Consider the following 21,599-nt stretch of genomic DNA (forward strand, 5'->3'; position numbering starts at 1 on the left):
AAACCTAGTGGTTAAGTGGTTTCTCAAAACCTACCTCAATTTGCCTAAGCTACTGGTAAAGGTGCGCCGCGTGTGTGCCCATTTCCGCAAGTCATCTACAGCTTTCGCCAGTCTGGCAACTCTGCAGCAGCACTTGCAATTGCCAGCTCACCGACTGTTGTGCGATGTAGGCGCGCACTGGAACTCCACGTTCCACATGTTGGCCAGGCTTTGTGAGCAGCAGAGGGCTGTAGTGGATACCAGCTGCAACATGGTCGTCGCCTTTGCAGTTAGCTTCCACTCTTCAAAAGCGACGAGTGGGCATTGATGTCTGACCTCTGTGAGGTTTTATGCAACTTTGAGCAATCAACACAGATGGTGAGCGGCGATAACGCTATTATTAGCGTAACCATCCAACTTCTGTGTCTACTCAAACGCTCGCTGCTCACAATTAAGGCGAACGCTTTGCATGTGGAAGAGGTGGAAATGTGGGGATAAAGTACACAAGGTCATAGCCAGACCACCCTCAGTTCGTCTTCTCAGTGCGAACTGGATTATGATGAGGAGGAGCAGGAGACGGTTGCCTCCGCTACAGAGGGTAGTACACAGGGAAGTTTTATTCCATCTGTTCAGCATGGATGGGTAGAAGAGGAAGAAGAGGATGAGGAGATTTAGAGTCATCCTCCTGATGAGAACAGCGAAGTCTTGTCTGTTGGGACTCTGGCACACACGGCTGACTTTATGTTAGGCTGCCTTTTCCGTGACCCTTACGTTGTACGCATTTTGGCCAACACCGATTACTGGTTGATCACCCTTCTCGACCCCTGCTACGAAAGGAACTTCTCATCTCTCATTCCTGTGGTGGAGAGGACGAGCAAAATGGTGCAATACTAGAAGGTCCTTGTGGAAAAATTGCTCCAAAAATTTCCAGCAGACAGCGCTGGCTGCAAAGTACGTAGTTCCTTGGCCAACCGAGGAGGGGAGACGACGGGAACACACAGCAGTTCCAACAGAGGCAGGGCAACACTCTCCAAGGCCTGGGACAGTTTCATGACGCCCCGCCAGGACCCTCAACCTGATGCGGGCCTAGTGTCACAAGGAGGGAAACATTTTGGAAGATGGTGAAGGAGTATGTAGCAGAGAGTGTCAGCGTCCTCAGTGATCTCTGTGTGCCTTACAACTATTGGGTGTCCAATCTGGACATGTGGCACGAATTGGCACTCCGCCGCCAGCGTTTTGTCAGAGTGTGTATTTAGTGCTGCTGGGGGCATAATAACTGATGAGCGCATCCGCCTGTCAACTGAAAATGCTGACCGGTTGACCCTTACAAAAATGAACAAGGGCTGGCTTGCCCCTGACTTCTCTACTCCACCTGAGGAAAGCGGCTGAAAATAAAGGCACTCTAAATGTGGCTTTTATGGTGTATTGAATACACTGTATTCCCATGCACCCCTTCCACCACTAAAAAGGGTATACACTGCGTGCAGAATTATTAGGTAAATGAGTATTTTGACCACATCATCCTCTTTATGCATGTTGTCTTACTCCAAGCTGTATAGGCTCAAAAGCCTACTACCAATTAAGCATATTAGGTGATGTGCATCTCTGTAATGAGAAGGGGTGTGGTCTAATGACATCAACACTTTATATTAGGTGTGCATAATTATTAGGCAACTTCCTTTCCTTTGGCAAAATGGGTCAAAAGAAGGACTTGACAGGCTCAGAAAAGTCAAAAATAGTGAGATATCTTGCAGAGGGATGCAGCACTCTTAAAATTGCAAAGCTTCTGAAGCGTGATCATCGAACAATCAAGCGTTTCATTCAAAATAGTCAACAGGGTCGCAAGAAGCGTGTGAAAAAACCAAGGCGCAAAATAACTGCCCATGAACTGAGAAAAGTCAAGCGTGCAGCTGCCAAGATGCCACTTGCCACCAGTTTGGCCATATTTCAGAGCTGCAACATCACTGGAGTGCCCAAAAGCACAAAGTGTGCAATACTCAGAGACATGGCCAAGGTAAGAAAGGCTGAAAGACGACCACCACTGAACAAGACACACAAGCTGAAACGTCAAGACTGGGCCAAGAAATATCTCAAGACTGATTTTTCTAAGGTTTTATGGACTGATGAAATGAGAGTGAGTCTTGATGGGCCAGATGGATGGGCCCGTGGCTGGATTGGTAAAGGGCAGAGAGCTCCAGTCCGACTCAGACGCCAGCAAGGTGGAGGTGGAGTACTGGTTTGGGCTGGTATCATCAAAGATGAGCTTGTGGGGCCTTTTCGGGTTGAGGATGGAGTCAAGCTCAACTCCCAGTCCTACTGCCAGTTTCTGGAAGACACCTTCTTCAAGCAGTGGTACAGGAAGAAGTCTGCATCCTTCAAGAAAAACATGATTTTCATGCAGGACAATGCTCCATCACACGCGTCCAAGTACTCCACAGCGTGGCTGGCAGAAAGGGTATAAAAGAAGAAAATCTAATGACATGGCCTCCTTGTTCACTTGATCTGAACCCCATTGAGAACCTGTGGTCCATCATCAAATGTGAGATTTACAAGGAGGGAAAACAATACACCTCTCTGAACAGTGTCTGGGAGGCTGTGGTTGCTGCTGCACGCAATGTTGATGGTGAACAGATCAAAACACTGACAGAATCCATGGATGGCAGGCTTTTGAGTGTCCTTGCAAAGAAAGGTGGCTATATTGGTCACTGATTTGTTTTTGTTTTGTTTTTGAATGTCAGAAATGTATATTTGTGAATGTTGAGATGTTATATTGGTGTCACTGGTAAAAATAAATAATTGAAATGGGTATATATTTGTTTTTTGTTAAGTTGCCTAATAATTATGCACAGTAATAGTCACCTGCACACACAGATATCCCCCTAAAATAGCTAAAACTAAAAACAAACTAAAAACTACTTCCAAAAATATTCAGCTTTGATATTAATGAGTTTTTTGGGTTCATTGAGAACATGGTTGTTGTTCAATAATAAAATTAATCCTCAAAAATACAACTTGCCTAATAATTCTGCACTCCCTGTATTGTTTAATCTCCCTTTTCTCGTCCTCCTCCTATTCCTCCATCATATCAACATGCTTATTAGGCTGCACTCGCTCCTAATGTTTTAGAGGGTCAGCTCAGCATCAGACCCCTAAATTTTTAAATGGTTAGCTCAACAGCAGGCTCTCGCACACAAATTTTTTTAGATGGTCAGCTCGGCAGCAGGCCCTCGCCCACAATTTTTTTTCAATGGTCAGCTCGGCAGCAGGCCCTCACCCACAAAATTGTTTAGATGGTCAGCTCAGCAGCAGGCCCTAGCCCATAATTCTTTCCATGGTCATATCAGAATCAGGCCCTCGCCCCTAATGTTTTAGATGGTCAGCTCAGCAGCAGGCCCTCACCCCTAATGTTTTAGACGGTAGGTTCAGCAGCAGGCCCTCGCCCCTAATGTTTTAGATGGTCAGCTCAGCAGCAGGCCCTCGCCACTAATGTTTTAGATGGTCAGCTCAGCAGCAGGCACTCGCCCCTAATGTTTTAGAAAGTCAGCTCAGCAGCAGACCCTCACCCCTAATGTTTTAGACGGTAGGTTCAGCAGCAGGCCCTCGCCCCTAATGTTTTAGATGGTCAGCTCAGCAGCAGGCCCTCGCCACTAATGTTTTAGATGGTCAGCTCAGCAGCAGGCCCTCGCCCATAATGTTTTAGAGAGTCAGCTCAGCAGCAGACCCTCACCCCTAATGTTTTAGATGGTAGGATCAGCAGCAGGCCCTCGCCCCTAATGTTTTAGAGGGTCACCAGCAGGCCCTTGCTCCTAATGTTTTTGAGGGTCACCAGCAGGCCATCAATCCTAATTTTTCAAGGGTGTGTATGATGCCCTCCTTTATGTGTAAAAAAGGGTGTATTGGAGTGCCGGTTCCTTGTAATTTTTGGCAGCCCTTTCACTTAGTGCATAGGCTTCATGATTGTAGGAGTCCCACTACCTGAACAATTGTACCACAATGTGAATGAGGCCCTCTGTTATGTGATATACAGGTTGTATCAGAGTGCCTCTTCCTTGTATTTTTTGGCAGCACTTGCACTTTATATACAAGTAAATATACAGGAAGGAATGTTTTCTAACAAATTTCCCTCTAAAATTGATTTTATCTTTGGTTTGGTGCGTATTATTGTCAGTCTGTAAAAGTGGCGCACTACTCAGACAACATCGTTCCCAGCAGCGACCTGGGAGTCCAAGATGCATCCAGACATCCTCCCCATGCTGTTCTCGAACCATTTCAGTGGTGTTTCCATCAATTTTTGACCTTTTCCAATGAACCAGACACCCTCCCCTCTTCAGAGCAGGGGGTGCCTGGTTTAATGCTCGGGTTCTCCCATTGACCTCCATTGTGCTCGGGTGCTCGGTAGAGCACCCGAGCATCCCAAGGTGTTCTACTCGAGCACCCGAGCACTTTGCTGCTCGACCAAAACTAGTCATTAACAAATGACCAAACCTAAAAGGGCCTAATTGACCAGCTATTTTTTTTTTCTTTTTGAGTCTTTGCATTTTGGCAGTCATAGATTTTTATTTATTCGTTATTGACGTGGCAATATGCAGCCATGTTTTGTGCAGGAGAATTATTTTTTAGGAGTTTGGTGGTGCAAACAAATTGCTGTGTCCCCAGGCTCCAGTCTCAAAATCTAAGACATTTTGTATTGTATCTCATCAGAGAAAAATGCCTTTTCATGCACCCCCAGCTACCATTCTCTGTAAAGTCTGTATTGAGGAACTAGATGGACTTTTATCACAAAAGATTTGATTACCTGCTAACCATAGACGTTTATGGAGAAGGGAAAGGGAGAAGGAGGTGCAGAGAGAGAGAGACATACCGTATTTTTCGCCCTATAAGACGCACTGGCCTATAAGACCTAGGTTTTTGAGGAGGAAAATAAGAAAAACATTTTTTTTAACCAAAAGGTGTGCTTTTGGTGGGTTTTGAATTAATGGTGGTCTGTGCATAACACTATTATGGGGGATCTGTGGATGACGCACTGTCATGTGGGGGATCTGTGGATGGCACTGTTATGGGGGACCTGTGGATGTCACTGTTATGGGGGATCTGTGGATGGCACTGTTATGGGGGATCTGTCGATGACACTGTTTATGGGGGATCTGTGGATGGCACTGTTATGGGGGATCTGTCGATGACACTGTTTATGGGGGATCTGTGGATGGCACTGTTATGGGGGACCTGTGGATGGCACTGTTATGGGGGATCTGTGGATGGCACTGTTATGGGGGATCTGTGGATGGCACTGTTTATGGGGGATCTGTGGATGGCACTGTTTATGGGGGATCTGTGGATGGCACTGTTATGGGGCATCTGTGGATGGCACTGTTATGGGGCATCTGTGGATGGCACTGTTATGGGGCATCTGTGGATGGTACTGCTATGGGGTGGGGGATCTGTGGATGTCTTTGTTATGGGGGACCTGTGGATGGCACTGTTATGGGGGATCTGTGGATGGCACTGTTATGGGGATCTGTGGATGGCACTGTTATGGGGATCTGTGGATGGCACTGTTATGGGGGATCTGTGGATGACACTGTTTATGGGGGATCTGTGGATGGTACTGTTATGGGGGACTTGTGGATGGCACTGTTATGGGGGACCTGTGGATGGCACTGTTATGGGGGATCTGTGGATGGCACTGTTATGGGGGATCTGTGGATGGCACTGTTATGGGGGATCTGTGGATGGCACTGTTATGGGGGATCTGTGGATGGCACTGTTATGGGGGATCTGTGGATGGCACTGTTATGGGGGATCTGTGGATGGCACTGTTATGGGGCATCTGTGGATGGTACTGCTATGGGGTGGGGGATCTGTGAATGGCATTGTTATGGGGTGGGGGATTTGTGGATGGCACTGTTATGGGGGGGGTCTGTGAATGAAACTGCTATATGTCATCCACAGATCCCCCTCTTAACAGTGTCCCCCAATACACCGACCCTCTGCTCACAGCAGTATTTATAAACATTAATCCTTATCCTGTAAATAAGTTTAACTAAAGCTGCGCTCTCCCGTATCCCCTGTATCAGTACAGCACTTATGAACAAGCTTCCATAGCAGGCAGAGCGGACGGCAGCAGTAACGTCACTCACTGACGTCGCGCACCTGCTCCGCCTGCTTCATTCATAAAGTGGGAGGAGCAGGCGCTCAACGTCAGTGAGTGGCGTTACTGCTGCCGTCCGCTCTGCCTGCTATGGAAGCTTGTTCGTAAGTGCTGTACTGATACAGGGGAAACGGGAGAGCGCAGCTTTAGTTAAACTTATTAACAGGATAAGGATTAATGTTTATAAATACTGCGGTGAGCGGCGGGGCCCGGTGTAAGAGTACAGTGACTGCACCGGGCCCTGCCCCTAGTTCCGGACTCCAGCCTCTCCTCTCTCCCGTCTCATACATCGCAGTCTGCGATGCTGCCGTGTCACAGACTTCGATGTAAAATGGAAGCATTCGCCCCATAAGACGCAGGAGCATTTTCCCCCCCAGATTTTTTGCTGGGGATTGCCGTTGTCTGCGGACCGCATGCGGAGGAATTGCTCCCCTGGTTATAGACACACTACAGTGTCTGGGTTTGGAGCATTTCCACTCGTTTAGGCCACTTTGTTCAGTGAGTTTTTGTCTTTATGTGTATGGAATGTGCCACATCATTTTGCTGGTAACGTTCTTTTGCACCTGGTAGCTTCTGTGTCACATGGCCTGTTGTGGGTGCGGCTTCCGTGTCACATGGCCTGTTGTGGGTGCGGCTCACAGCTTTATTCTACCTCACAGTGCATTGGTGATACCACCATGGAGGCATGTGAGAGCCTGGCTGTGAGTTGGTTTCTAGCACTGATTCAGACCCTGTTCACACACCACAGGCAGTTGAGTGGTAGGACCCCATGCTTGCTGAGACACCGTGAAGTAGTGCATGAGGGGCTCCGATATGTTCCTGACTGGAAGATATTGCCAAAATTCTCAGCTTTTAACATCGGCTTGAGGGATTAGCTAGTATTGTCAGTTGCGCATCATTTTGGTGCATTTTTTGAAGTGATTTATAAATGTAACTTACCTGCTGTTTGCTGAAACTAAACATTTTTGTAACATATTAAATGCACTTACCAAGACTTTGTTGTTTTGCTTTGTGATTGTTACTATACGTCCTTCTCCACTTTTTTGATCAGAGTCAGCCTGTGTTATTCTAATATCCACTATGTCCTCAAAGTCACTGAATGGCTGCCACAACTGCAAAACAATTATTTGTCTTGAGTATATTTTAGCATATGTAATGTCATTGGGTAAATAAATTCTGGATATCAAACATAACACTGTTAAGCCAATTTCAGACGAGCAAGTCATCAACATGTTCTGTGTGGGAGCTTGATTTCCCAGCCTGAATGGGACCTCATGGCAGTATAATGATTTACAATTCAGTATGTCACACACGCTCTCACATGGAACATGTTTCCCGCGGACAACTTGCTTGTCTAAAAATGGCCTAAAGACCTTTTCACAAGTAAATTTTTTTTTTTTTACTACATACATTTTTTGGCATTCTGCATGCATGTTTATGGCTATTTTAGTGGTGTATAAAATAATATATATGAATATAAGTCAATAAACTGTGGAGGTATGAGGTGAAAGACCATTTTTAGTAACTGGAGAGCTTAATATATAATATAATGGTTATTTGCAGTACTTAAATGGGTTGTCGAAGATGCTTTTTTTTTTGTTTAATTGGCATGGACAGCATCATAATAATAATAAAAAAATGATACCATCCTGATACCCCTCCATGCCAGCACCACTGCTTTGTCTACCTCTGGGCTTCAGATTTGACTGTAGCAGTGATTGTGTCATATACCGTTGAGATTAGTGATTGGCTGGAGCAATCATGTGCACTATACGTATGACACACTATCACAGCAGCCAAAATGTTATGTAACATATGCAGCGGCGGGGACGAGAGGAACAGCGATGATGCATTTTGCATTCGGCTTTACAAACTATGTCGCAAATGCAAACAACCTGCCATACTGAGAGTACATTCACAAGATGGATTTTGACTGTGTCAAAATCCACCACGTATCCCACGGTAGAAACTGCTGTTTGTTTTCATGTTGAATGGTGCTGTCCCGCCAGGGTTGCACTGCCAACAACGCAAGTTAAGCAGTTGCCTCAGGTGGTGCCACCTAATCAAAAGTGGGGGCAACAGCGGGGCCATGGGCGCTTCCATTGTGGAGGCACTTATCTCTCCATTTTTAACTGTATGCAATGTCTCCATGTCCCGCCGCCATTGTGATTCCAGAGGCTGGCACATGCATCGCAATGACGTCATCATTAGAGATGAGCCAATTTAGGCTGATGAATTTGAATTAGTTCCAAATTTCAGGAAAAATTATATTCTGAACGAATGCGTATTTCCTAACATGGCGGCTAGCCAGCTACAATGGCGGCTACACGTGTGAGGACATGGGGCAAGGAACTCTGGGAAGGCATGGATGACCCATAATGCCATGAATGCAGCCAATCAGCAGCCAGCCCGGTGATGTCACAGCCCTATAAATACGGCGGCCATCTTAGAGTCTGCCATTCACTATCGTACTTTGTTCAGGGACAGACTGTCACGGCTGTATGTGAGCAACAAGAGTATACACAGTAAAAAGAGCTACTGACCGGACCCAAACTAGGGAGGATAAAGGGTGACCCCTGTCAGACCCTCAAAGCTCTCCCTATGCTGCTAAAGCACATGCCCGGATCCAAATGGCGGAACGAGGCATGCCCGCGTACCTAAGATTGATGACCACTGTAACCCCTACAATAGTGGAAGGGGCACGGCCACCGGTGCCCTGCTCAGTATATGGAGGGAACCGTGGCCACCTCAGATCCAGTCAGAAAATAACCAGGTACACAACAATGTCTGCACACTTAGCTGAAGGAGCTGCAGCCGCAGAGAAGACGGATCCAAGGACAGCTGGCAATATCCGGAGTGCTTGCTGCAGCAGAACACAGGTCCAGTGAACTGATAGCTACAAGTGAAGATACTCAAGCAAGAGCTACAACTGAAATGAGAAATATAATCCACGCCCTACAATAGAAGGAGGGGTGATTTAAAGGCAGGGAAATCAAACGCAGGAGGAACAGTTGGGAGGAAGGAAACAGAAAGTAAAGACTTCATCACAGGGGGGGAGAAACAGAGCAGTGAGAACTCCTCCAAGCTCTGTAGTGACATCATCACAGGGGTGGAGAAACAGAGCTGTGAGAACGTCTCAAAGCTCTGGTAGTGACAGTACCCCCCCCTCTACGGGTGGACTCCGGACACCCAGGACCCACCTTCTCAGGATGAGCCCTATGAAATGCCCTGATGAGGCGAGTGGCTTTAATGTCCGACACCGGAACCCACATCCTCTCCTCAGGACCATAACCCTTCCAATGAACGAGGAACTGAAGAGTACAGCGGACAATGCGAGAGTCCACAATTCTGGAAACCTCAAACTCCAGATTGCCATCAACCAAAATCGGAGGAGGAGGCAAAGAGGAGGGTACCGTGGGCTGGACATATGGTTTTAAGAGAGATCTGTGAAATACATTATGTATCTTCCAAACCCGTGGAAGATCAAGACGGAAGGCAACAGGATTGATGACTGACAAGATTTTATAAGGCCCAATAAACTTGGGACCCAATTTCCAGGAGGGAACCTTCAGTTTAATATTTCTTGTAGACAACCACACCAGATCACACACATTCAGGTCCGGACCAGGCACACGTCTCTTATCAGCCACACGCTTATACTTCTCACTCATCTTTCTAAGATTACTCTGAATCTTTTGCCAAATGGTAGACAAAGACGAGGAAAATCTCTCCTCCTCAGGTAAACCAGAAAGAGCCCCTCCCGAGAATGTCCCAAACTGCGGATGGAACCCATATGCACCAAAGAATGGTGACTTATCAGAAGATTCCTGACGACGGTTGTTCAGAGCAAACTCAGCAAGAGGGAGAAATGAACACCAATCCTCCTGGTTCTCTGCCACAAAACAGCGCAAATATGTCTTTAGATTCTGATTGAGGCGCTCAGTCTGACCATTCGACTGCGGGTGAAAAGCAGAAGAGAAGGACAGCCGAACCCCCAGGCGAGAACAGAAAGCCTTCCAGAACCTGGACACAAACTGCGTGCCTCTATCGGAAACAATATCAGAGGGAATGCCGTGCATATTAACAATATGGTCGACAAAAGCTTGCGCCAACGTTTTAGCATTGGGTAAACCAGGGAAAGGTACGAAATGAGCCATCTTGCTAAAACGGTCCACTACCACCAGGATCACCGACTTCCCCGAGGAACGAGGAAGATCCGTGATAAAGTCCATGGACAGGTGTGTCCAAGGACGGGAAGGTATGGGTAACGGGAGAAGGGAACCTGAAGGCCGTGAACGAGGGACCTTAGCGCGAGCGCACGTCTCACAAGCAGCCACAAAACCCTCCACCGACTTACGAAGAGCCGGCCACCAAAATCTCTGAGCAATGAGATCTACCGTGGCTCTACTCCCGGGGTGACCAGCAAGAACCGTATCATGATGCTCCTTGAAGAGTTTGTGACGTAGCTCAGGAGGCACGAACAACTTCCCAGAAGGACAACGGGCAGGTGCCTCAGTCTGGGCAGCCTGGACCTCGGCCTCCAAATCGGAATATAGAGCAGAAACAACTACCCCCTCCGCCAAAATGGGACCCGGGTCCTCTGAGTTTCCTCCTCCCGGAAAACAGCGAGAGAGAGCATCAGCCTTCACATTTTTGATCCCAGGTCGGAATGTAACGACAAAATTGAATCTGGAGAAGAACAGAGACCATCTGGCCTGTCTCGGATTCATACGCCTGGCCGACTCCAAGTATGCCAGATTCTTATGGTCGGTAAAAACGGTGATAGGGTGCCTGGCCCCCTCCAACCAATGGCGCCATTCCTCGAAAGCCAACTTGATGGCCAACAACTCCCTATCTCCCACATCATAGTTTCTCTCTGCCGGGGAGAGTTTTTTAGAGAAAAAGGCACAGGGTCGCCATTTGGCAGGAGAAGGGTCCTGGGACAAAACTGCACCCACACCCACCTCGGAAGCATCCACCTTAACAATAAAAGGTAAGGAAACATCGGGATGCACCAAGACGGGAGCAGACGCAAAACTCTCTTTAATCTTAGAAAAGGCTGCAAGCGCCTCCTCCAACCAAGAGGAAAAATCCGCCCCCTTTTTTGTCATGTCAGTAAGGGGTTTGACAACAGAGAAATAATTCAAAATGAACTTTCTGTAATAGTTTGCAAAACCCAGAAAGCGCATCAATGCCTTCTGATTCTCAGGAAGCTCCCACTCAAGTACAGCACGGACCTTCTCCGGATCCATGCGAAAACCAGAAGCAGAGAGGAGAAAACCCAGAAATTGAATCTCCGATACCATAAAAAGACATTTCTCCAGCTTGGCGTACAATTTATTTTCCCGCAGAATCTGCAGAACCTGAAAAAGATGATCCTGATGGGTCTGAACATCAGGGGAAAAAATCTAAATATCATCAAGATACACCAATACAAATTTCCCCATTAAATGGTAGAAAATACTATTAACAAAATGCTGAAAGACGGCCGGAGCATTCATCAGGCCGAAAGGCATAACGAAATTCTCGAAATGCCCGTTAGGGGTATTAAAGGCCGTTTTCCATTCATCCCCCGCTCTGACCCTGACCAGGTTGTACGCGCCTCTCAAATCCAATTTGGAAAACACCTTGGCCCCAACAATTTGGTTGAAGAGGTCCGGGATCAGAGGAAGGGGATAGGGATCGCGAATCGTGATACGGTTCAGCTCCCTAAAATCTAGGCAAGATCTCAGAGAGCCATCTTTTTTTTTAACAAAAAAAAAAAAAACCCGCGGCCACAGGTGACTTTGAGGGACGAATATGCCCCTTATCGAGACTCTCGGAGATATAAGTTCGCATTGCGATTCTTTCCGGTTGAGATTGTAGAGGCGTGCTTTTGGCAGCTTGGCGCCGGGAATGAGGTTAATGGGACAGTCAAACTCCCGGTGAGGAGGTAGCTCCTGAACACCGCTCTCGGAAAACACGTCCGAGAAATCAGAGAGAAATGATGGCACAGTTTTAGTAGACACCTCTGCAAAAGTCGCTGTGAGACAATTCTCTCTACAAAAGTCACTCCACTCATTTATTTGCCTTCCTTGCCAATCAATAGTGGGGTTATGTCTAGTGAGCCAGGGTAACCCCAAAACTAGAGGAGAAGGCAATCCGTTAAGGACAAAACAAGATATATCCTCCACATGAGTGTCACCTACAGCTAGCCGGATATTGTGAACAATGCCCTTCAGAGATCTCTGTGAGAGTGGAGCAGAGTCAATAGCAAAAACAGGTATATCCTTTTCTAATGTGCAAACCTGAAAACCATGCATGGCTACAAATTGAGTGTCAATAAGATTGACGGCCGCTCCACTATCGACAAAAATCTCACAAGAAATGACTTTGCTCTCTAGCGCCACCCTGGCAGACAGGAGAAAACGGGAACTGCAGGTCAGAGGAAAAGCATCAATTCCTACATCAACTTTGCCCAAAGTAGCAGATGAAGCAGAATTTGATGATTTACCTTTTGAGGTTTTTCTCTTATTATCGCTCTTAGTACAGTTCAAGAATCTCCTAGACGGACAAACATTTGCCAAATGACCTATGCCCCCACAACAAAAACACACCATACTCTGAGGACTAAATCCTCTTTTATCAGGGGCAAGTCTACCTAGCTGCATGGGCTCCTCCTCAGAGGGGAGCGAGACAGGATGAGGCCCCTGCACACTGAATGAGTCCGCACCATTGCCCCTAGACTGACAATGGCTGGACAGAGAGGTCTTGTTTCTTTCTCTTAGACGCCTGTCAAGGCGTACCGCCAATGACATGGCAGACTCTAAGGACGTTGGTCTCTCATGGAAAGCAAACGCATCTTTCAATCTCTCTGAGAGACCATGACAGAACTGACTCCGGAGTGCAGCATCATTCCAACCTGAATCAGCTGCCCATCTCCGAAATTCAGAACAATAAAGCTCCGCAGACAGTTTGTTCTGGCATAAAACATGTAAGTTAGATTCGGCCAGAGCAACACGATCCGGGTCATCATATATCTGCCCCAGGGCCACAAAAAATCTTTCCACGGATCGAAGGGAGGGATCCCCTGATGGCAGCGAAAAAGCCCAAGTCTGAGCATTACCCCTGAGCAGGGAGATGACAATCCTCACCCTCTGCTCCTCCTTACCAGAGGAGTGGGGACACAAGCAAAAATGGAGTTTGCATGCCTCTGAAGCGAACAAAATTCTCACTGCCCCCGGAGAACGTTTCCGCAAGTGAGACCTTTGGCTCGCAACAGACTCCATGAGCCGGGGCAGAGCCCAATGCTTGAAGCTGAGTCATAGATTGACGGAGATCCGCTACTTCCAAAGAAAGACCCTGCATGCGGTCAACCAGGCCAGAAAGCGGATCCATGTCAAAAAAGGACGGTTTTGGTGGATTTTAATGTCACGGCTGTATGTGAGCAACAAGAGTATACACAGTAAAAAGAGCTACTGACCGGACCCAAACTAGGGAGGATAAAGGGTGACCCCTGTCAGACCCTCAAAGCTCTCCCTATGCTGCTAAAGCATATGCCCGGATCCAAATGGCGGAACGAGGCATGCCCGCGTACCTAAGACTGATGACCACTGTAACCCCTACAATAGTGGAAGGGGCACGGCCACCGGTGCCCTGCTCAGTATATGGAGGGAACCGTGGCCACCTCAGATCCAGTCAGAAAATAACCAGGTACACAACAATGTCTGCACACTTAGCTGAAGGAGCTGCAGCCGCAGAGAAGACGGATCCAAGGACAGCTGGCAATATCCGGAGTGCTTGCTGCAGCAGAACACAGGTCCAGTGAACTGATAGCTACAAGTGAAGATACTCAAGCAAGAGCTACAACTGAAATGAGAAATATAATCCACGCCCTACAATAGGAGGAGGGGTGATTTAAAGGCAGGGAAATCAAACGCAGGAGGAACAGCTGGGAGGAAGGAAACAGAAAGTAAAGACTTCATCACAGGGGCGGAGAAACAGAGCAGTGAGAACTCCTCCAAGCTCTGTAGTGACATCATCACAGGGGTGGAGAAACAGAGCTGTGAGAACGTCTCAAAGCTCTGGTAGTGACACAGACGTGTATGCAGGCGCTAGGGAGAGTGAAAGAAAAACTAATTGTAAAAAAAAAAAAAAAAAAGCAAAGAAGCGATTTACTAGTGCAGGGAAAGGATAGTGAGAGGAATTATTGCACAGGCAGGGAGAGATGTGTGCAGATGCTAGGGAGAGTCATAGGGAAAAAAGCGATTTACAAGTGCAGGGAAACATTACTTGGGGATCCAGATAGTCTCATAATACAGCTCTGTCATTCCAGCAATTAGTTATGGGGGTGAAAGTGCTATGTTGAAAAGCCTTTGGTGGCTTTTATCTGTGGAAAAAGATAAATATATACGCAGGTCACTTTTGCTGTTATTTGCGCTAAAAGCGTTTATTGCCATATTTCTAGAGAAAAATAGACTAAAGTTCATATTTGCTGTTATTTGCGCTAAAAGCATTTCTTGTCATATTTCACTATAATATGAGAAAAATAGATGCAGTTCACATTTGGTGTAATTTGCGCTAAAAGCGTTTATTGTTATATTTCACTACAATATGAGAAAAATAGACGCAGTTCACATTTGTTGTTATTTGCGCTAAAAGCGTTTATTGCCATATTTCTAGATGAAAATAGACACAGTTCACATTTGGTGTTTTTTGCACTAAAAGCGTTTCTTGTCATATTTCTAGAGAAAAAGAGAAAAATATTCGCAGTTCACTTTTTCTGTTATTTACGTAGAAATCGTTTAGTGGCCTATTTTAGTCCAATACAAGAAATATATACGCAGATCACTTTTGCTGTTATTTACGCTGAAATCGTTTCGTTGCCAATTTCAAATCCTTAGTTGCCTATCTCAGTAAAAAAAGATAAATATATTTGGTGCTTTTAGGGGTGTTTTTAATTTGCTTTTAATTTATTTAGTTCAGCTAAAAGTATGTCATACAGAGAAGTGCCAGGCCCTGCACAGGGGAGTGTCAGAGGTGTAAATGATTCCACATGTCAGCTAGTAGTCGTGTCTTGACCAGCAACCCAGCGGTTCTTGATTGGTTGACTGGATCTTCGACTTTGCAGCAGCCAGAGTCTAGAGTCACTGATGAGCAGCTTTCTTCACCCGCATAGTGAAGAAACTACTCACCAGCAGCAGCAGGTAGACCTGGAGCAGGACCTGAACCAGCAGGTGGTGGCATACTTTGACAGCACCCTGCCAGCCGTCATAAAAGATCCGCTGGACTACTGGGCAGCCAAACTGGATTTGTGGCCGCAACTGGCCGAGTTTGCCCTGGAAAAGCTGTCCTGCCCGGCCAGTAGTGTGGCATCAGAGCGGGTGTTTAGTGCGGCGGGGGCCATAGTTACCCCAAAATGTGTAGAGACTTACTTTTGTCAAGATGAATCAGGCGTGGATCAGGCAGGATTTCCACCCACCAATGCCTAATGCATCAGATTAGATCATCCATCTCCACAATATGTCACTGTGCCACTCTGTGGTATCATGCTGCTGCTGTTGCTGCCATCTCCACACTATGTCACCGTGCTACTCTGTGGCCTAATCATACTGCTGCTGTCACCTCTACACTTTGTCATTGTGCCACTCTGTGGCCTCCTGATGCTGCCGCCACCTCCAGACCCTGTCATTGTGTCACTTGGTGGTCTCCTCATGCTGCTCTCACCTCACCACTATGTCATAGGGCCACTCTGTGGACTTCTCATGCTGTTATCACCCTCCCCACTCTATGACTGGGTCGCTATTGTTCTTGTTTGGCCTTCTTGAAATCACCATATATTTGACCTTTCTTCTGATTGGTCAGAAGGTAGGAAAAATGAGACGCACAACGGATCCTGTCTGTGTAGCAGCTGTAATTCCTGTATGGTCGCATCAGAATTGGCTTATGATTTGGTAGCCAAAGGCAGGAGTGGGTACAAAACACAGAACATATGCAAATAATACCTTCACTAGAGTTGAGCGGACACCTGGATGTTCGGGTTCGACAGGTTCGGACGGACTTCACAAAAAAGTTCGAGTTCGGGACCCGAACTTGACCCCGAACCCGAACCCCATTGAAGTCAATGGGGACCCGAACTTTGGAGCACTAAAATGCCTCTAAAAAAGTCATGGAAAGGGCTAGAGGGCTGCAAATGGCAGCAAAATGTGGTTAAGAGCATGGCAAGTGCTCTGCAAACAAATGTGGATAGGGAAATGACGTCAAATAACATAAAAAAATGTTAAAAAAAAATAATAATAATCTTGATCTAGGAGGAGGAGGTCCATATGTAATAGGAGGTTGAGGAGGCGGTGGATGTGGCGGTGTAGGTGGAAGCAGCGGTGGAGGAGGAGGTAGGCAACACTGGTTTTTGTTTTTGTTTTTTATTTTATTTTATTATAATTTTTTTTTCTTTAAATTTGGGTAGACCCTAAAATATTGGGAAATATAAAAAATAAAACAAAGAAAGTGCGCTGGAGTACAATGGCTGGGTGAGGCCGGTATCCATGGCTATTCTGCACAAGGTACGGACAAGTCCTGTGTGATCCCTGCCTGGTTTATTTTAATGAATATCAGCTTGTCCACATTGGCTATGGACAGGCAGCTATGCTTGTCTGTGATAACCCCCTCCTGCCGTGCTAAACAAACGTTCAGACAATTCACTGGCTGCAGGGCAGGCCAGCACCTCCAAGGCGTAAAGGGCAAGCTCAGGCCATGTGCCCAATTTGGAGACCCAGAGGTTGAAGGGGGCAGACCAATCAGTCAATACGTGTAGGCGTGTGCACACATACTGCTCAACCATGTTGCACGTCCACGTGACGGTTTTGATCCAATTGGATATCTTCCCTATCAACTTTTGATGTTCTTTTATGCGCCTACCATGGTGATCACGGGTAGCGGGGAATCAGGGTTCCACGCCGGAGAGGTAGCATGAGAAAGGGATACCACATCCAAGGGAAGGTCAATGGCTGAAATGTGATCGAGCGGAAATGTGGGACGTTATTAAAGCAGAAGGATCGAATGAACATAAGTGGTTGGGCATCAGTGCACTCAATCTCTTCCACTTCTCTTCCACTTCTGGTGCAGGGCTATGTGGATGGCCCATGGAAACCCTGCCAGCAGAGTCATCAAAAAGCATAAGAGACTGCTGCATGACTTGGGGCTCAGACTGCTTGCCTGATTTGCAAGGGGGTGAGTTGAAAGACAGATGGCCATGGGCTGTAGGTGCCAACTCTGATATTTCAGCAGGGGACTGGGTGGGAGACAATGCGAAGGAACTGTAGGCACTGTCAGCCCCCCAATCTACTATCATCTGTACTTGTTCTGGCCTCACCATTTGTACTGTCCAAAATGCAGTGAAGGCTGCAAATGTACTTTCTAGCGCAAAAGATGCGCATTTGTCACCCAACAATGTAACAGAGGAATTAGTGAAATGTATTTCCTTTTCCACTAGGTAGAAGTTAAAGGGGGCAGACCCATCAGTCAGTAAGTGTAGGCATGTGCACACATACTGCTCCACCATGCTCCCTCCTGCTAAGACGTTCCATATCAGATGGTGGTGCTGGTTGTTGTGGCGTGCTGACAAAGCTTTTCCACATTTCGGCCATGCTAACCCTGCCTTATGGGGTGCTGGTGGTGCCCCAGCTGCATTGGCGACCTCTTCCTCCTCCTCTATCTTCGCCTTGTGCCCCGTTGTCAGGTGGGAATGCCATCAGCATTGAGTCTACAAGCGTGCGCTTGTACTCGTGCATCTTACGCTAAAGTGACGGAATTAAGGACGGTACGTTGTCCTTGTAACGGGGATCTAGCAACGTGGCCACCCAGTAACCAGCACAAGTTAGAATCTGCGGTCATTGCAGAGACAGTGCAGCATGTAATCGCTCATGTGTGCCAGGCTGCCCAGGGGCAACGACAAGCTGTCCTTTGTGGAAGGTGTATCGTCTGTGTCCTCTGTATCCCCCCAGCCACGCACCAGTGATGGCCATGAGCTGGTTTGGGTGCCACCCTGCTGTGAACATGGTTCATCCTCCTCCATCTCCTCCTCCTCATCCTCCACCTCGTCATCCTCCAGAACTGTGCCCTGGCTGGACAATTGTGTACCTGGCGTATGTTGGTGCAGGAACTACCCTCGGAACCACTTGTGAATGACTGGCCTGAAACCCTCTTCCTCCTCCTCCTGTGCCACATCCTCTTCCATCATCGCCTGAAGTGTTTTTTCAAGGAGGCATAGAAGTGGGATAGTAACGCTGAGAACAGCGTCATCGACACTGGCCATGTTGGTGGAGTTCTCGAAACAGCGCAACAAGGCACACAGGTCTCACATGGAGGCCCACTCATTGGTGGTGAAGTGGTGCTGTTCCGCATAGCGACTCACCCGTGCGTGCTGCAGCTGAAACTCCACTATCGCCTGCTGCTGCTTGCACAGTCTGGCCAGCATGTGCAAGGTGGAGTTCCACCTTGTGGGCATGTCGCATATGAGGCGGTGAGCAGTAAGGCCGAAGTTACGCTGCAGCGCTGACAAGCGAGCAGCAGCAGGGTGAGAACGCCGAAAGCGCGCACAGACGGCCCGCACTTTCTGCAGCAGCTCTGACATATTGGTGTAATTTTTTCAGGAACCTCTGCACCACAAAATTCAGCACATTTTGGATGTGCGTCAAACTGGCTAGGCCCAGAGCTGCTACGAGATTTCGCCCATTATCGCACACCACCAGGCCGGGCTTGAGGCTCCTCGCACCAACCACTCATCGGTCTTTTGCTCCATGCCCATCCACAGCTCCTGCGCGGTGTGGGGTTTGTCCCCCAAACAGATAAGTTTTAAAAATGCCTGCTGTCTTTTACCCCTGGCTGTGCTGAAGTTGGTGGTGAAGGTGTTACGCTGACCGGATGAGGAGTCGGAAGAGGATGAGGAAGCGGAGTAGGAGGAGGAAGCAATAGGAGGCAAAGAGAAGCGCCCTGCAATCCTCGGTGGCGGAAGGACATGCGCCAAACTGCTATCCGCCTCAGGCCCATCCGCCATTGCATTTAGTGTGCTGTTAGGGAGATATAACGTCCCTGACCGTGCTTACTGGTCCACGTATTCGTAGTTAGGTGGACCTTGCCACAGATGACGTTGCGCAGTGCACACCTGATTTTGTCTCCCACTTGGTTGTGCAGGGAAGGGATGGCCCGCCTGGAAAATTAGTGGTGGCTGGTCACAATGTACTATGGGACAGACACCGCCATAAGGCTTTTAAACTCTCCGTCTCCACCAGACGTAATGACAGCATTTCAAAGGCCAGTCATTTTGAAATTCTGGCATTCAGGGCCAGAGATCGGGGGTGGGTAGGGGGCTACTTCCTTTTTCGCTCCAGTGTTTGGGAGATGGAGAGCTGAACGCTTTCATGGGACATTGTGGAGATGCTTGGTGACCCAGGTGGTGGCGTTCCTGGCACATCCTCTGTTTGCGGGGTGGCAGGTGCCACTGTCAGTCCAGAGGGGGATTAAGAGGCCGAGACTGCAGCAGAAGAGGAAGCAGGAGGAGCCAGAGACCTTTCTTGGTTTTTGAGGTGTCTACTCCACTGCAGCTCGTGCTTTGCACTTAGATGCCTGGTCATGCAGGTTGGGCTCAGGTTGAGAACATTTATGCCTCGCTTCAGGCTCTGATTGCACAGCATGCAAACCACTCGTGTCTTGTCGTCAGCACATTGTCTGAAGAACTGCCACGCCAGGGAACTCCTTGGAGCTGGCTTTGGTGTGCTCGGTCCCTTGCTGAGGTGGGCAGTAGCAGGCATACTGTCTAGGGGACGGCCGCTCCGCTTTTGCACCCTGCTCCCTCTTCTGCTGTGTTGGTGGCTCTGTGCGACCACCGCCTCTTCCTCCGAACTAGACAGGTCACTGGCTTGACTTTGATTCCATGTGGGGTCGAGGACCTCATCGTCCTCCACATAATCTTCCACCCAGTCTTCACCCCTGCCCTCCTTGTCGGTCTGCACACTGCAGAAAGCCACAGCAGTTGGCACCTGTGTTTCGTCATCACCCGAGACATGCTGCGGTGGTCCTCCCATGTACTCACCCTGAAACATAAGTGGTTGGCATCAGTGCACTCACTCTCTTCCACTTCTGAGGCAGAGCTATGTGGATGGCCCTGGGAAACCCTACTAGCAGAGTCATCAAAAATCAGAAGAGACTGCTGCATGACTTGGGGCTCAGACTGCTTGGCTGATTTGCAAGGGGGTGAGGTGAAAGACTGATGGACATGGGCTGCAGGTGCCAACTTGGATCTTTCAGCAGAAGACTGGGTGGGAGACATGTGAAGGAACTGGAGGCACTGTCAGCCATCCAATCTACTATCGCCTGTACTGGTTCTGGCCTCACCATTCATCGAGCCGCATTTGACCCTACCAAATAACGCTGAAGGTTCTGTCGCCTACTCGCACCTGAGGAAGGTGTTTCACTTGTGGGTGTAGCTGGCACAGATCGATCACGTCCTCTCCCTGCAACAGGAGCTCCACCAGCAGCACCACGACCGGGGCCATGTCCATTATTTAACGCTTTCCTCATTCTTTGCATTCGCCAACCAAACTAACAGATGGTTTATGTCAGGCGACAATGTAACTGCCAGTAGTCAACAGTTAAGTTCACTGACAGTAAGGCAGTGCCGGTGTCAGAAAGAGGAAAATTTTCGTGAGGTCACACAACAGTGTGACAGGCGAATTTTTTGCAATTACTTCATGGTCACAAAATTTTTTAATTTGTCAACCAACAATGTAACAGCAGTATTGACTGGTTGTATTGGACTGTCACAAATGTAGCAAAGGCCGCAAATGTAGTATCTTGCACAAAATGGGTGTTTTTTTTTTAAACCAGAATATAACAACAATATTTTAAGCTTGTATTGGACTGTCAGAAATGCAGCAAAGGCCCCAAATGTAGGGTCTTGCACAAAATGGGTGTTTTTTTAAAACCAAAAGAAAAGTAATGGAGCGGGGTGCAGCCATAGCGAAATGCGGCTTGACTTTGGTGGAAGGCTGTGGCACAAGGGGTCAATTGGATAGTGAGAGGTTGCAGGGGAGGAGCTGGGATGGGGGGTGGAGTGGTGGATTCGCGCCAGGAAATTAAGGCTGGGGGCAGGAGTTTCAGGTAGTCGTTGAAGTGGAGAGAAGTTGGTATCATGTCTTCCGTGGATACTCTTATAGAGCAAGTTAGGGATTCAGGAGACTTTACAAGCGGCTTTGCAAAGGGGTAGGCAAGCGGAGGTGGCCCCTGGTGTTGAATTGCGGGCTAGGAGAGCGAGGCCCCCTGTTCATTTGAGCCCAGAGCATACGCCACGTGTCTGGGGGCGCCTAAGAAGCCCCCCTAGGGACCCTCCAACTCGGAGGCGTGGCAGCGGCGCTGGTTCTGCCCGCAGCCGAGTTGGGAGGAATTCTGTGTGGTGGTCGGGCACAGCGAAAGAGGGACGGGTTAACCCCCGCCCTTG

The 21,599-nt window shown here is 48.0% G+C and overlaps 1 protein-coding gene across 1 annotated transcript in view; it reads right to left on the reverse strand.

The window, feature by feature from the left end:
* JAK3 (Janus kinase 3) overlaps positions 1-21,599 on the reverse strand; it is a 262,203-nt gene that overhangs the window by 119,552 nt on the left and 121,052 nt on the right. The window contains exon 7 of the mRNA XM_040417463.1: positions 7,117-7,239. Within this exon, the coding sequence (XP_040273397.1) occupies positions 7,117-7,239 (123 nt within the window). The remainder of the gene's footprint in view (positions 1-7,116; positions 7,240-21,599) is intronic.

Source organism: Bufo bufo, chromosome 2 (genome assembly GCF_905171765.1).
Source record: "Bufo bufo chromosome 2, aBufBuf1.1, whole genome shotgun sequence".
Taxonomy (NCBI): Eukaryota; Metazoa; Chordata; class Amphibia; order Anura; family Bufonidae; genus Bufo; species Bufo bufo.